General features: G+C 37.7%; 1 protein-coding gene across 2 annotated transcripts; it reads right to left on the reverse strand.

Annotated features, from left to right (window-relative positions):
- Positions 1-404: 404 nt before the first annotated feature.
- On the reverse strand, positions 405-17001 carry ube4a (ubiquitination factor E4A (UFD2 homolog, yeast)). 2 transcript variants are annotated; one of them, XM_041994719.1, is made up of 20 exons: positions 16915-17001; positions 14828-15017; positions 12542-12718; positions 11374-11486; positions 10956-11108; positions 10663-10822; positions 10334-10536; positions 10000-10191; positions 9555-9888; positions 9229-9358; positions 8740-9047; positions 4771-4903; positions 4463-4653; positions 4119-4219; positions 3808-3921; positions 3049-3223; positions 2534-2714; positions 2196-2343; positions 1899-2056; positions 405-1739 (listed from the first exon to the last, which is right to left on the reverse strand). In XM_041994719.1, the coding sequence occupies exons 2-20, from the start codon at positions 14955-14957 to the stop codon at positions 1604-1606; spliced, it is 3237 nt and encodes a 1078-aa protein (XP_041850653.1). In that variant the 5' UTR covers positions 14958-15017; positions 16915-17001; the 3' UTR covers positions 405-1603. The 2 variants fall into 2 exon arrangements, with proteins under 2 accessions (XP_041850653.1, XP_041850654.1); XM_041994720.1 differs by having other exon boundaries at positions 14828-14997; positions 16915-16981.
- Between the last annotated feature and the right edge of the window lie 20 nt (positions 17002-17021).

Here is a 17021-nt window from a genome sequence, read left to right on the forward strand (position 1 = left end):
TGCACTGTTTGGTTTGCTTTTATCAAGATGTCCCTTCTCACACCACTCTATTTGTAACTGTTACTGTGCATAGCTCCTTAAGTTACATTTTGCAGCGTCGTAATAAAGTATCTAAATCCTGCAGCTTCACTCTACATTCTGTTATTTATAAATAGACCTAATTTCAGATTATTTTATTTTGTCTGTGTGTACTCTGAAGCAAAATTTAAATCCTTTAATCCAACAATCTTTATTAGTGGGCTGTAGCATCCAGAAATAAAAATGACAGCCTTAACCAAGGCAGGTGTTGAAAGATCTGACCTACCTTATAATGTTATGTTAAAACATCACAATGAAAATGATTTTGAATACCTTCAGGGAAATCTAGATTATTTCCAATGAAATAAAAGTCACACATGATTAAATCCAGTTTTTACTGACCTCAGTTTTATTTTTTCATTTTATTATAATGAGCATGCTGGTCTAGATTTAACCGTAGTGCAAACATATAGGGTGTTAGGAAACTTTGAAAGGCAGTGTATGATATATTCTTTACAAAGGTGAATTCAGGTTTCAGTTATAAACAACTCCATCCATGTCCTGACTTGTGAGTTCCCAAAAACACTTACCTTGCATTATAAAATCTTGTTTGAGTTAGCCGGACAGTCAGACGTTCATACTGAACTGATATTTCTGACCACAGATCGGACTGTAATAACTACAGAAGCAGAGCCTGCATTATTCTGCTAGTGTTCACAATAGGAGATCATGGGATCAAAGCTGTATTGATTTTGAAGTTTTCACCAGCAGGTGGCCTATAGTTTGCCTGAATCGTTGCTGCAGAGGTGATCCATTACCACGAAGGCTGCATGAAAAGGCTAATGCAATGTCTGTTGGACAACAAATCCACAGAGGAAATCACACCATGGATTTGCCATGAAGCAAAGGAGCATGTGGGCCAGGAAAGAAAAGAACTATGCAAAAAGAGTCATTAGCTATGATTACACAGAGAACTTTTGATCCGATAGAACATCCAGTCAGAATAAAAATGCGTCACGTAAACATGTCAGCTGATCCGATTGGTTTCGATTGGAAAGTATTTTTTATCTCATCTAGTGGAGTCATTTAAACCTTTTCATGATCGTTTCAGCAGGAAAAAATAATCATATATACACTTTTCTGATTGTTTCTGTGGTGTTATTTTGTCTATGGGCATATTTGAACCACATGGAGGTTATATATATATATATGTATATATATACATACATATATATATATATATATACATATATATATATATATATATATATATATATGTATACACACACACAGACACACGCACTAGTAGGCACGTAGCTACTGTGAAAAACAGTAGCTACGTTTACATGGACAAATACTACGCCACGTAACCCCCATGTAATTCATGCACACAGAAACAATTTTTCCTGCCGATCCAATCGTGAAAAGGTTTAAACCACCCCTCTCAATTGGATTGAAAATTCTTTTCAATCGATGTCAGCTGATCAGACCAGCTGACATGTTTACATGATGCATTTTTATTCGGACTGGACGTTCGATCGGATCAAAAGTGATCCATGTAAACGTAGTGAGTGAGAGGTCAGGACTAGCCACTGGGCCCCAGTTGCAGCCTCTCTTGCTTATGCTTTTCTAACCACTGTAAGATCTGCTGTTTGAGTTCCTCGTTTGGCCTGATCTGGTCCATGGTTAAAGGACTGCGGTTGAAAGGGTCTGTCTGGTCACTGAAAGGATGAAATATTCGGTAAGTGGTTAAGTTAAACTTTAGCCGTTAATTGTTAAGAACGTGCATTAAAGAAATATTTGTTAAAATTTCTGAACATTATAAAAATAAATTATGTCCACACTAATTGAAATTTGGAACGTTGAATAGAGAAGCTAACCTGAGGAGGTGTCTTGCTATAGTTGAGCGGTCTACTGTTACATTGGAAGAAGGGAGAAGAACAGGATCCAGCATTAGCGTGGACATGATGGGGTCCAAGAACTCGTCTGGAGCCTCTGCGTATGTCTCTTCTTCCTGTTGCTGCCTGTCTGCATGAGACTTAACAGAGGCACAGCAAAAAACTATTTTTTACAGCAACATTTATCACTGAACACTTCACACATTCATTAAATATAGTCCTATAAGAATTAAAAATGTACTCTGTGGCCCACCTCTGCCAAACTAAGTCAATCAATACCTTTATTTTATCCGCAAGAAGACCAAAAGCCACAATCATGTCACCAGGCTTATTGATTTTCTTTAGTACGCGAAGTGTCTGTGTGAACAGAGTAGGAGAATACGATCGTCCATCTTTTGGGACTGTAGCACAGAAATTCTCCTCATCACTGGCAAAGAAAAAAAATTTTTAAATATTAGCTCTTTTGTTTTTTTATTGATTATAGCTTCAATAAAAGGGTTTGATCAAACAATTACAAGTTAGCAAATATAAACAATTCCAGCAAAATCTGCCTTTAAAAAACTCATTCTCTCATTTTAATTATCTATTCAGCTTGTAAAAGAATATTTCCAACGTACCCGAGGTTTAGGTAGATTGTGCAGATGTCAGAAACAAGCTGCTGCGGCTTGAAGTCAAACTCACTGAAGTCCTTGACTTTGAGAGCTCCCATCTTAGGACCCACCAGGTGCTGCAGAAAGTCGTTCAGCATGGAGATGATCCTCTCAGCCAGGAAGGGATGCACAAAGATGCCCTTAATCTCTGAGAGAAGAATGGTAAACAAACAAAGAATGATAAGAGGAAAACAATTCAACAGATGTATTAATGTACTACTTACACTTCTCCATATACTGGATATACTTTACTTAAATGAAGTCTTATTAATGGTTTTGGATTAAAGTATTTTTTTAAAAATTACATTTAAAAAAGAACTGGGACTCAAGTATGTTTTCTGCATCCTTTGGATAAAATTAGCAGCACTAAACAGTAGTCCCCTAGTACGGTGTTTGGAGGTGGGGTACAATTAAATACGAGGTTAAAAACTTTTGAAGGAAAAGTACTTTGAAGTATCATTTTTAAGTCTTTTCTGCCTGACCTGAGGTGAGGAAGGCTAGAGTGCCGATGGTCTCGTTGGACATGATGTTGTGGAAGCGTCCCAGCTGTCCAAACATCTGCAGGCTTGACTCCTTCTCTCTCCGGGCATCAGGGGCCAGGCCCTCCCACTCCCCTCGATCCCGCTCCAGCTGCAGAACTTTGATTTTACTCAGGTACTGCAAGAAAAAAAAAGGCGTATTAATTTTTTTGCATTATACAAGCAATAAGCTGGTAAAACCTGTATGCTTTTTTTATGTACTTCATTTACTTTGGGTGCATTCACACCAGGATAATCTGTGGGACTCTGCGATTGGGTGGGGAATGCAGAGAAATGTCACACCTTCCTTTGGATTGGTTTGCTTTCACACTGCACTTTACTCAAGCGGACCAAACCGATGGGACATTGTAATGCAGTTACAGCAACTGCTTGTTTGGGACGGTATTGCCTGAAACAAGCATTGACCAGAAAGAAAAAAAAAAGAAAACGAAGAGGAGAATTTGTCTCATCAACTGGCTAGGACTGAAAATGGAAATCCTTGCCCTTCAGGGGGCTCATTCATTTATGATGTCCTGAGGTTTTTAATTGTTGTTTTTTTGTTTGTTTGTTTTTTTTTTGTGTGTGTTCAAAAATAATGCAGTTTGCACAAGAAGCAGTCTAAAATGCAATATGCTTCACATCCCTTCCTCTGTTTGGTTCACTGTATGGTTTGGACCAAACAGCACTATTGTGAAAAGTGCCATCAAAATGTGTCAGACTCACCTGAATAGCCTCATCCAATAAAAAGATGGCATCGTTCATCAGCAAGTTGAGGAACCTGAGGAACAGAGGGGGGTTCATGGCCTCCAGGTTCTCAGATGCATAGTTCGCCAAATGCTGAAACGACATCGGATGTCAAACAAATTGAAACAAATGTATGTACGTATTTCTTCTTTTACACTTCCTTCCTAACAGAGTTAATTTAATCCAGTCATTGGTAGTGAGAACATGTAAAGTATACGTCTTGGACACATACTGTGATTGAAATTAATGTTATGCCTGTCATTAGTGACTGATCTTTTGTTTTCTTTTACCTTAATGCTTTCTCTATAGTTGTCTTTGCTCCACATATACTTGAGAATTGGATACATGGGTCTTCTGTAGTTGAACTTCTGTTCAAACTGATGAGGATCTCCTGAAGTAACAGACAGAGGAAAGCTAGGTAAAAATCTAACACGCGACTTTGTTGTTGTACAGATGAGTAAACACAGACACACACACACACACAAAATCTGACTTCTTTAAAGTAAACCTGATTGCAAAAGGACTCATAATCTGTCGGTGATGATTTTAAAAGCTGAAATAGAAAGAAACTGGACAACTATTTTGGCTTTTAAGTTAAAAAAAAAAAAAAAAAAAACAACAAGAAAAACTTCACCTGTGAACTCAATGTCAACAAACACAGTGATGAGGGCTTCAGCCAGCTGAGGTGCATGTCTGTAGGAGCAGAAGACCCTCTCCCTCTGGAACACGATTGGTTGAGCAGCACCAGGAGCCAGTGGCTCCATGTGGGGCATCACTGCCTCCAGCACCTCTGCAAGCTTTGCTCTTAAGTGAGGGTTCTTCATTCTGTTGTGCACATCAGACAAGAGGGATCTAACCATCAAGTAAAAATCTGAAAGATGGCTTCCACCAGTCTCCCTTCCATTTACAACAATCACTGCCATGAAAAACTCAGTCATGTACCTTTCTACATTACCCATGAAGACAGTAATGAAATTAAGAATCTGCTCCAGATTTTCTGCAGAAGTCTCCAGGATGTCGTCTGCAAACCGTCGCAGGAAGATGAAAAAGTCTCCCAAGTTTTCTGCAAAGAACTCTGACAAACAAAAGGCAGCTTTAATAACTTTCATGACTAACATGTTGTGGAATGTTCAGCATTATTAAATTAATGTACAATATGTAACAAAGCCCTACCATACTGCAAGCAGAGACTCGAACCTGCTGTGTTAAATAGGGATGCACCGATTTGAAATTTGTATCTATAGTGATATTGAAGAAATTTCTAGATTGCGTGTTAGTGACAATGGGCCAATCCATAGGTGCAGATCTATTTAGTGTGATTCTATGCTATGCGCTTTGAGTGACATCATGTGTCAACGACGAGCCATGCAGAGTCACACATTTGTTGGTAAAGTGGAGCAAGTGAAAGGTAAAGCTATTTGGAACTTTTTTTACTCTACCTCAGCCAACACAGTTTAAGGCTACGTGTAATACCTGCGCAGTGAATGTTCCAAGAAGCTTGAGAAATCTGCTTGAGCAGGTCACTGACACTGAGTGGTATGTGTGTGAAAAAGCTTGACAAGTTGGTACTATCTGATTTTTTATTTATTTATCTTTATTTACCAACCCACTGAAGCTATTGTTTTATTCAGCAGCTTTTGTAATGGATGCTTAATTTCAGGTATTCATGGACCATGTGGGATCCTTGGCTTGCAAAGTTTTTGCACCAAAAAAAAAAAAAAAGAAAAATACTAAATTGATGTGCACTAATGTGGAATATTGTCACACTGAGTTAATCTACCAATGGTGTGAGATGAAAGCAGCTTTTCTCTCAATTAAACACATTAATAACTGATTATAAGCTAAGCTGAGCCTTGGAAAGTGCATGGTTGAGAGACCCAGCTGCAGTTTAAATCTACGCCAGACCACAGATTGGTCATAGCGATAAAACTGACATACTATCGCTATGATGGAGGGTAAATTTGTGAAGCCTGGTTATTATCTGTTATTTATGTCATATTTTTCCACGCATGCTCTCTAGCAGCAGTCAGCTGGTGGGAGTGTGCTCACCTGTATGTGCACGCGTATGGGTCACGTCAGGCGGAGGAGAATTGTATATGTGCTTCCATTAAAGGTAAATAATAAGGTAAATAACATCAGGCTGATTAGTTTTTAAACACCGGTGTTGAGCGTGGATGAAGAAATAACAGAATAGCTGTACTCCAGCAGCTAATGGAGATTATAATAAATACAATAACTAATAATTAAATAATTGCACTAAACCATTGTAAAGAGGTTTGTTCTGTTATTTTGATTATCTACCAACCAAGCTAGTGGAGCTAACGTTTTGGGGTTTTTTTGCTCTCAATTTCAGCTTCTTTCTTTATTACTTATTTTACATTGGATTTTGAATTCCTGATTGAACTAACTGAACCATTTAAAAAAGGTTTTGTTCTTTACAAGGTTTATTTTTATGTTTGTCCGAGAAAGTCAAGATATTTTTTTGTTTTGTTTTTTTTTTAGTTTCAGAATTTATTATTTTACATTGGGTGTTACTCCCACTTAAACTGACTGAACCAGGAGAAGTTTAATTATATTTTTACTAGTGCTGAGCAACCATTAAAAATTTTAATCACGATTAATCGCATGAAATGTTGCAATTAAATGCACTGTTATGCTCAAAATGTCCTTTTCCTTTAAAAGAAGGCCTACAGTAAATTTTGGTTTAAAACCCTGAATCAGCAGTCTGCAACCTGTGACTATGGAGCTACAATTTGCTCTCTGGACCTTCCACAATGGCTTTTAATACATGGCTAAAAATACTACTGCTAGAACTAAAAATGGTTTTACATATAGATATAAAAAAAAAATGCAAATTTTTCTGATTTTTTTTTTTCATGGAATAATTGCACTGAATTTCCACAACATGATGACACTAAAAGTACCAGTACTATTTTCTTAAATCTATATTTCTTGTCATTAGGTTGGAAACGATGGGCTCTACATCATTTTCCACAAATATGTACATTCCATAGAAGAAAGTCTGTCTATCCTTGTTTTGCAAAGGTTTTGTTTTTCTTTCATTTAAAACTTAAAAATAGAAATAAAAATGTGGTTCTTCAAAAATGACGACAAATTTCATATAATAGATATAAAAAATAATAAAAAAAAAGATCTTTTTACAAAAGGTATTGTAACATTTGCGGGTCTAAATAAGTTTTATTCAGCTGGGCTGAAGGAAAAATGGCTCTTTGGATTGGAAAGGTTGCAGACCGCTGCACTAAACAAACAGATTTAGCAGCAGTTTTCTCTTTAAACAGCAACAGTTAAAATATTTCTTAATATAAAATCAAATATTTATGACAAAGAAGCATGATATTTTCAGGATTTACTAACTAAAAGGTAAAACGTCAGCAGGATGAATTTAAAGCTGTGAAGCTGCTTCCTTCTAAACACAGAAGGAACAATATGTGATGAATATCAGCATCAAGTGAACAGACAGAAAGCAGGATGAGAATCTCACAGCTTCTAGATGGTGAGGAGAGAGAAATATTCACAATATGCACAATAACTTCCATCCATGCACCTTCAGTGTTTCATTATCCAGATTTCTTTCTCTATAAATTCTCTAACTTCTTCTCAGTTGACTGTTTAGCTTAACCTCTTGAGCCTGCACCGTCCGCTACCGGGAGTTAAAGGGTTACCATCTGGTTTTACAGCTCAGTAACCCTTTCTATGACCACCAAACACAGTTAAGACAACAAACAAATAAAAGACCAGGTACACAAAGTCAGGAAAAAAAAACACAAATTGTGGTTACCTGTGTCCACCCTACATCATGAACACAGCCAAACTACTCCTCATACATCTCACAAATTCCAAAATTGAAAGTTTCATCTTGCTATGACCAAGATTCACTGAACCAGAGGCAGAAGAAGGCCCGATTTATGCTTCCCATTTGTAAAACACAAGTCATGAAAATGTCTTACCCATGCTGTCTTGCCGCAAAACTTATATTGACCAGGATAAAACTGCATTTAGTTTAACCTAAAAAAATAAAAATTGTCTTTTGGGAGGGGTTTCCCATCCAAAAAATCACAATTTGCTGCCCGTTTGCATGGGTTTTGACAGACAAGGATCTTGATTCCTTTTCTTCTTTCTAAAGTGCCAGACAGAAAACTTCTCTTCATTTTAATAAACCCACTCTCTCCTGATTGTTTACATCAGACACACCGCTGCAGCTGGACAAAACAAGGAGGAAGAGGCGTTGTACTGCAAGCCTCCGCATGTTGCTTCTCTGTGTTCAGAGCCAATAAGCAAGAACTTTTGAAAAAGAAAAAAAGAAAGAAAAACTGCATTAATAAAAATAGTAACAGCATAAATTAAATTATGCGTTACAAGCATTGATGTCTTACATGTTTGACCAAGCTTGTGAAGCTTATTTAAGGTGATTTAGGATTGTTGTACTGGTGCATAGTTGCTAAATAAATAAGTAATTTGGTACATTTATATCTGTTTTTAAAAATTAGGAAAGACATTTTTAAGTCAAGCCTGCAAGGTCACAAAAAAAAAAGATCTGTCAATGACAATGAGATATCATTTGTTAGGGAATTCAGCACTGTTTTTCTGTATCGGTATTGGCCAATACAGGTACTGGTATCGGAAGTGAAAACAGTGGATCGGTGCATCCCTAATGTTAAACAGACTAATACCTTGCTTAAGTTACTATAAAAAAAATAATGAATGATTATGTTGGAGAAGTATGATCACATAACATCAAGATTTTTTAAGAAAAATATTTAAAAATCCGTAACCAAATGATAAATAATAATTAAACTAACACTAAACCAACAGATTCAATATCCAAATAAAAAATAAAGCTGAGTTTTTTTGCTTCAGTATATTTGTAGAGTAGTGGAAGATCTGATTTACCTGGTACATAGCAGAGCACAGTATTCTGCAGGGAAGAAAGGGGAAAATCAAGTGCTACATGTTCAGGTCCCTGGTTTCCCATACTAAGCTGAACAAGCAGAGCAGCAGTGGATGCTTGGAGGTTAAGGCAGCATTGCAGCATGGCAGGCTGTGTGGTGGCAGCTTTGGTTGACAGATAAACAATCATCAGACGCTCAAACTGCTCCAGGAGCTGCTCTGACATTGGGTTGCTTGCTCGCTGGGCCTCCTGCCATGTCACCTGAAGTCGGTGAAGAGACTGGTTCATCTTGACCATCTGCTCATGGAGTCTGTACACACATGATGCACATGCACAAGTGTCAATACTCACATATGGTGCTAGCACGAGGAATGTACAGTGCACCACGAGGCTGGCAGCTCTATTCCAGTTTAACACATTTAAACTCTCAGTCTTAATAGTCTATTTTACTTGTTTATCAAAGACACTGGTGTTTATGTAGTTGCATGTACCTGTGGAAGCCGAGATGCATGGTGAGCTGTGTGAAGATGAGGTTTTCAGTCAGCAGGCTGTAAGACTGTGCAGATTCCAGCTGCTGCTGCTGGGGGGGTACAGGGATCAGGCAGGTTTCCTTTTCGAGACCTGGCATTAGACCAAAGTGATTATCAAGTAAAATCAAATAAAGAATCAAAATTTTGGTAGGGCTGAAAACACTTCTTGTACAGTTGTACAACCAAATTAAATATCTTAGTTACAACATTGACTGTCACTAACACATAATAGGAAAACATAATGAAGTCATGTCACTGAGACTATTACTTTTCTCAGATATACTGACCTCTTGCATGGACATTGCGGTTACGCCTCTCCTCTTCGCTCATCTCTTTGAGTGCACAGTAAGTAGGGTTAAAGGTGAGCAATTTGGGTGAATGTGGCTTGCAGAATGGTTGGCACAGCTTTAGAAGAGCTGCACCCAGATTTAGGAGAAATGCATCTGAAGCATACATCTGGAAAAAAATTTCTGGCATCTGATTGGCCCAGATCTTTGCCCGTCCAGCATTAGCCTGCAGACAGTTGCCCAACCATGTGAGGAGCAGGTGGCGGGTCTCACCAGATCGCTGCAGCAAGCTTTTCAAGATCAGGTGAAGCTTATCATGAAATTGACCCATGAACTGCAATACAAGGAGAGTCAAGGTAATTAGCCATGTTGGATTTATAGTTTAACAATCTAAAAAAAAAAAAAGCAAAAATATCAGCAAGCGTGTTACAGAGAATTCATGTACCTGGTGGATGTTGGCCTCTTGGACCTTTGTTTCTTGGGCACTGGAGCGGGAGGGGTTCAGGAAGTAGCCATGTCCCTCTACCACACCTGGGGTTTTCAGTAAGCAAGATATATTTAATACAGTCCCCAGGAGGGTCTTCTGAAACTGCAAACCATTAGCTGGGTCTTTGGGCTGTATGTGCTCTACCAACACCTGGAAAAAACAAGGAATTGTTGGAAGGATTTGAAAAGATGGTGCCCTAAAAAAGAATCCATGAAATGTGTGCACATAAATTATTTGTTAACAGCAGCTACATGTTTGTTCAGATCACATGTCTGTGTGTATGTCTCCCCACCTTGGCAATATCTTTATGCTGGCTGAAATAGAGGAGAACATCTAGATAGAAGTAGAGGAGAGGCTGGCACAGGTCCAAGTCTTTGAAGCGTCCCTGGAAGATATCGAATACGGGAACTATCACCTCCTCAAAGGTACGCACCTCCTGGTCAGAGAGAAGGCCAGCAATGACCTCCTCCACAAACTCAACCACCTCCTCTGGCTCTGAAACGCATTGACTTTGTAAGTAGAGAAAACTAGAACAAGAATGTTTTTGCTGAGAATTGGCAAAGACAAAAGTAAAAAAGACAGAAACAGAAACAAGGAAGCACAGCTTGATGTGGGACCTACGTGCTCCCCTGAAACCTTCCAGTAGCAGGTCCAGAAGCTGCTCATAAACATTCTGGCTGATGTAGATTTCTGGGGTGAGAAGGACTGTTCGCGTGTTAGAAACAGTCAGGTTCTTGCAGCGAAGAGCAAATGAAAGTAACTTCTCAGGCACCTTCTTCACCTGGTGCACAGATAAAAAGAAAGTCATGCAATTATTAGAGCGCTTGGGTTATTATGCTCATATTACTGGAGGGTTCTAAAATAATGCTATTTAAAGAGCTGCAATTATAATAAAAATAGAAAAAATAGCATACTTCTTCTTTTGCCCTCTGGTAACAAGCGAAAAGGTAAGGAATGGCACATTTCTCTCCAGCATCACGGTCAGCAGACAGGTTCACTGCGCTGCATGATGTCATGTAGATGAGTTGGTTTCCTGGCTCTAAAAGCAGCAGGCGGTTAAACAGAGCCTGCCCAAACAGAAATACCACAAACAATATTCAGTCCAGAAAATAAACTGAATTCAAGCAGTCTACACATGTCACACAATTCTTTTGGCTCTTATCTACCACTTTCTGCTTTCACATGTTGCACTAAAACTAAACTGACGAGCTTGGCATTTGAAGTTGATGAGTCTTCATTAATTGTGCCAAACATTTGGCAGTACACTGAATATAGACAGTCGACAGGGAAAAAAATGATCTATGACACAAAAACATGTTCTTGGTGTTTAACCTGCTCAATGTTGTCCATGTCCAGCCAGTCCTGTCCATCCAGATCTGCAGCCATTTCCTCTAAGTAAACACAGCGAGGAGGGATCCCGTTATCTCCTCTCAAACTGGGGTCACCTTAGGTTGAAAAAACAGAAAAAAATTGTAAATATATCTGAGAGAAAAAATGTTTTTTTTATTAAAGACAAAAGATAAATTCAATAAGGGCCTCTCGGAAAACAGAGCGTGCATCAAGTCTACATTTTGTTGAAAATAATGACTCATGTTTAAGCAGTGATGGAGAGACCAAATCAGCTCACAGTGAGACTTAACAGTGGTGGAGGTCTTTTCATTCTTTTTTAAGCATGGTGAGTCATTTGCTACTTGCTGGAAATTTCTGATTTGATTTACAAGATTTTGAATGTCATCCAAAAAAAGTTGTCAGAGGTGAACACACTGCTACCATTTCTGATCAGTACAGTCGTAGCAGCAAACATCTGACCTTCAAATGTCTTTTCATGTGAAAACAAGAACTTCTGGGAAGATAAAATGGTTTGCTGGTAGTTAGCTAGGTGTGCTAAACACACTGGTTTGAAGAGGAAAACATTCCAAAATCAAATAAACATTGTTCAACCGATGAATGAAGACATCACTATTAAACATAGAGGTAATGAAAAATTTTTCATAGTACAATATTACCAACAGCCACTACGCACTGGTTTCAAGACACCTCTAGACTTCCATTCAAAAATATCCACTTCTCCCATTAAATACTATGAGTAAAGTCACAGAAGGTTCGTTCAGGGTTTCGTTACAAGCAGTCTATAGAACCAGCCTGTTGAGTAACTGTGTCTGGTGCCATTTTATAGGCATGTAGTTGTAACATCAAATATTATTAGAATAAGTTTTAGTCTCTTCTTCTGCCCTCTGGGGAAGTTTAAAAACCTAAAAATACACTCTGCAGTATGGCTGAGCTGAAGCAAAACTGAAGTGCAGATCAAAGCAAAATATATGACAGTCTGACATTATTAGAAACCCAGAGTAAAAACCATTTTTCTTTGAGAGTAGTGATGTGAAAATCTAGGATCAGACTAAAGAGGAAACTTGTACTTCACATAATTCCTACTGAATTATTTCTCAGAGTTTGTGTAAGTAACTGTCTGCAATCTGATTATCATCTGATTTACACTTACTGTTGTCAAGAGTGATGAGAAATATTCTCTGGATCATGTGATTGACATTGAGTTGCTCACACAGCTCCTGCCGGGACCGGAAGGAGCGGCTGATCTCTGCAACCGAGTCGTCATTGTCATCAACACTGTCTGACACAGAGTTTTCTGACTCTGAATGACTCTCTCCTGAGTCCTCCACTGTGACAGCAGAGACAAAGGTTAAGTATGAAGCATGTGGGTACAGTTAGCCAAAATTTTAGCATGACAAAAAAAAAACAAAACCAGAAATATGTTGATGTTTAAAATAAATTTACATTATATTGAAAGTTTGAGACCCCCTTGGTAAAGGTGAACCTGGAAAAGAGTCTTCAAATGTTAACATGCCTAAAATACAAAAGCATTAAATTGAAAAACCTGTACTTTCTTCAGTCATCTTGCCTTTAAACTGGCTTTTGCAGATTTTCTAATGACTAATTTGGCATCCATCTTTCATCCTATCGGCTTTCTCAGCCATTTTGAGGGTACTCGGCAACCGTTTACATCTACACTTTTACGTTTCTCACTAGTAAACTGTGTTAAAAACACGTCTAAAACATGCTGAAAGGAAACGTCCTTACCACGATAAACTCAACAGTGAATTAAAAAGTCGTTAAGATGAAAAAACTCTGATTAATAATAACTGAGATAGTTACAATCTGCTGAACAATGAATGAAGTTCAGGTTTGGATACGTTGCCACCGGTTTCAGTCTCAGACGTCGGTGTTTACTTTATGTTTGGTGTAAGTTCCTACACCTGCCATTAAACTAAAAACTACCTTTCATTAAATGTTAATGCAGCCATTTCACAAATAGATGGATTAAAACCTGCGGGTCCACAAACTTCTGGCTGCTACAACACAATCATACTGAAAATGTATATGTTAATTAAACATTTATTGTTCTGATAGTTTGATTCCAAAATCAAATAAACTATCTGTTCATCTGTGCGGACTCATTTCTGATAAATTAATATACTTTGGGCATTATAAAAGAAAAGATATATGTTTAAATATACAGGATAAATTAATTTAATATAAGCTGCTTAAGCAAAAGGAACAGTAAAACTATGAAAACAATAAAAAAAAATAAGAATTATAGTTGTATTTATTTATTACAAGAACAATGAAATATACAAAAACCTTTACTGGATGTGATGGCAGATTACTTTGAAAAATCTGAAACGAGTGAAAAGTCCTGAAAGTTGTGACTGAATGTCTGACAGAACAACACGGGGATTCATAATCAGAGAAAAACAATCACAATCTGGTGGAGGAAAGTGATGTTCTCCAAGGACACAACTCAGAAAAAATGATAAGATGAAATAATTGTCAGTAATTTTGAATAAGACAGAGATTAAAAAGACAAGAGCCACAGCTGAACCGATATAAACAGACTCCCAGATACTCCCAAAAGAGGGAATTGTTCCCACAATTCTGTGCCATCAAACAAGCCCGGAAAGCTAAGATTTAAGATGTAACGTGTCTTTAAAATGCAGTGTGACATGAAGAGACATCAAGCAGTACAACTAAAGAGCACTCTAAAAGTTTCTATCTGGAACTTTAACTTACTCATAAGGAGTTATATGAGAGGTTAAGAATTGTCATTAGCAATTTAAAACAGCAATGCTCAACAACTACAGGCTCCAGTGAGCAAAAGTGACCAATGTCTGAATGACTTAGTGTCTCTGCCTTAAGAAATTAATGAGGCCATTAATGTTACGAATGGCAAGTCTGAAAAGGTCTAAGGAAGAACTGAAGATGTCAAGGCAACAACCAAAAGACCAACAAAACGTTAAGACATGACTACACAACAGCTGTGCAGAAAGTCATAGCAAAACCACAGTACGACAGTGCATAGAAGCTGCAGCGAGGGTTAACTGACACAAAGCTGCAAGCTGTTCCACTGTGCAGGACTATATGGAATAATCATCAGAAGGAAACCTGAACTGCAGCCTCATCACAAAAGTCAATGTCTGAAGCATGCAGAACAACTTTTGGAAAATGATATCTGCCAAAGGGGGAGGGAAGGAGTTTGTACTGACTTAAAAGTAACTCATAATGCATATTTTAAGCAAGTCGTAATTACTGTAATAACACTAAACCAACTTTTAAATAAGGTCTAATTTTCTCTATTTGTTACATGAATAATATTTTTTACATTACAATAAAAAGTATACACTAAATATGTTTGATCAGTGGTACCAGAATTGCCTTTATATAGTAACTTAAGTAAGCATTTTGTATTTAACTGCAATTTGACTCTACTCACATGGGGGTTGAGTAGACTGCTGTTGTGGTTTCTGGCCAGATGCAAACTGTTTGGCATCAGCCAGCGAGCTGAAAAGGGCAGCAAAGGGGTTGCAGGAGATGTTCTGGTTGTTGTTGCCCTGGTCAGTCATCTCACTGGGGCGCAACGCTCACTCCATCCAAGATCCCAGCCTCAATTAACAACACAGATACTGTGAACATGGGGCAATGGGAAAATGCTTTAAATAGCCCACTATGTGGTAAGTGACAGAGCATGCATAATATAAACAGGAATGATCATTATATATTCCACATAAGACTACTATCATCACATGAACAAGAGCTGTGTAACCTCACCTCTCATCATTAATAGTAAGGTAACAATTTTATCATTACTTTAGTCAAACTAACTGGAAGTGCATTTCTAACTATCACACAACCCAACCGTTCTTTAAAATGTGCCATATTACACTACACTGTTTTTCTAGATGGGAACTGTAAGTAAGCACTGTCTGTCTTCTTATTTATTATGATGACCTTAAGGCCAAAGTCTGGTTTAAATTAAAAAATAAAGTCTGAACCACTTGCTTGCTTTGATTTTGGTGTTTACTGTTTCACCAGATGCATAAAAATATTTCATTGAAACTCAGGACTGTTTTTAAAACATTACTTAAGGTGCTTTAAAAATTGATTCTAAAGTGCTTCAGCTGCTGTAAATTGAGTGATACCAATGTTGCCAATACAGTTAAGTTCTAACAGTCTATCATCCTCAAAGATGTTAATTTTTTCTGCCCTCTCCATATCCTTCACACTCATTCTAACAGTTGTCTCCATCTTTAAAATTCTGTAATAAATATATCTGGATTTCACAGCATTCACACATTATTTTACACATATAGGGCAGGTTATAATGATTATGTCCCTTAAAGCAGTGGTTCCTAACCTATTTTCCCTTAATACCCCTTCATTCAACTACAAAAAAGCTATGGACTCCCCTCCCACCATGTGTTGAAACCATGCTTGGTTTTATGATTTCATTAGCCAGCTTCTCACCATAAATGATGCATTCTGGCTGTCTCCTTTCCTTTAATAAAGCCAAAGTTAAGGTAATTATCAACAAAGTTAAGGTAATTATTTGTTCATTTATTTTTCCTTCTTCAACATAAGGACAAATTGTGGCATTACTCAGACATGTCTCATTAATTAAACTGTGCAAAGTTTTCTGGCTTCCAAAACACTGGTTTATGTGAATAAAAGACCCAAATGAAAAAACATAGAAACAAACATACAAACAAACAAACACCTCAACTTGTCACTGTGTGGATATGGGCTTAATTTAAAATCACACTGGCTCTGAATAGTAAAAGCCTCTGGGAACCCCTGATCTCTTTCTTCATCTTCAACATTATCTGGCTGTCGGGAGAGCCAGATGATGTGAAGGGAGAGAGGCATCTTCATCTTCTAAACTGGTAGATGTTTTAATGGTGCAAACATTTAACTATGGATACCATACTTCTTGGTTGATTTTTGTTCTTCGTATGATTTAAAAAGTTGTCATTAATATTGCATCTACTTTTTAAATAATTTCTTAAAGCATTTTGTCTTCTTTTCCCCTTCCAAATATGTACAAAACAGTGCTCGAGGGAAAATCTTCGGCATAAAAATAAGAAAAGAAGCGTAACCATGTAACAGCTGAACTTTGTAGATTTAACGTACGCGAATTGCAATGGACTGAACGTAAACTGCTCACAACACTCCTCCCCTGCAAATTAACATTGCTGAAGCTGTTCTATCAATTCCAGCATCTTTTAGCTTAGATACTTTTTTTCCAACCTGTCAACGTCATGTGCTTTAAGGTCGTTATGTCAGCCACTGAGCAATTTAGGTAAGTGTAGGTAGCTACTTGGCTAACAAGCTAACGGGTTTAGTTTAGCTAGTAGCGCAGACAGCACTGTATCAGCTAGTTAGCTAAGTATTTGAAACAGCCAGCTAAGCTGTCGTGGGGTCATCAACTGTTTTAATTTACCATCAGTTTAGCAAATTAGTTCACGTATTCTTCGTATTTTTAGTTTAAATAATGTGTACAAATGATAAAGAGTACTGTCGTACCTGTTTGACGAACAGACAGGTTTGCTTTTTAGGGGGAAAATGCTTCTACGAAGCAAGGGGCAGTTCCTCAGTAAACAGAAGCTGTAAACGTCATCAATGTGAGACGA

Source organism: Melanotaenia boesemani, chromosome 9, assembly GCF_017639745.1.
Source record: "Melanotaenia boesemani isolate fMelBoe1 chromosome 9, fMelBoe1.pri, whole genome shotgun sequence".
NCBI lineage: Eukaryota > Metazoa > Chordata > Actinopteri > Atheriniformes > Melanotaeniidae > Melanotaenia > Melanotaenia boesemani.

Excerpts from the sequence above, each read along its gene's own strand:
- ube4a (XM_041994719.1), bottom strand. The coding sequence starts at position 14,957 with ATGACTGACCAGGGCAACAACAACCAGAACATCTCCTGCAACCCCTTT. Across the intron at positions 10,823-10,955 it reads ACCAGAGGGCAAAAGAAGAA|GTGAAGAAGGTGCCTGAGAA; the intron begins GTATGCTATTTT and ends TCTGTGCACCAG. Across the intron at positions 10,537-10,662 it reads GGAAGGTTTCAGGGGAGCAC|AGCCAGAGGAGGTGGTTGAG; the intron begins GTAGGTCCCACA and ends AATGCGTTTCAG.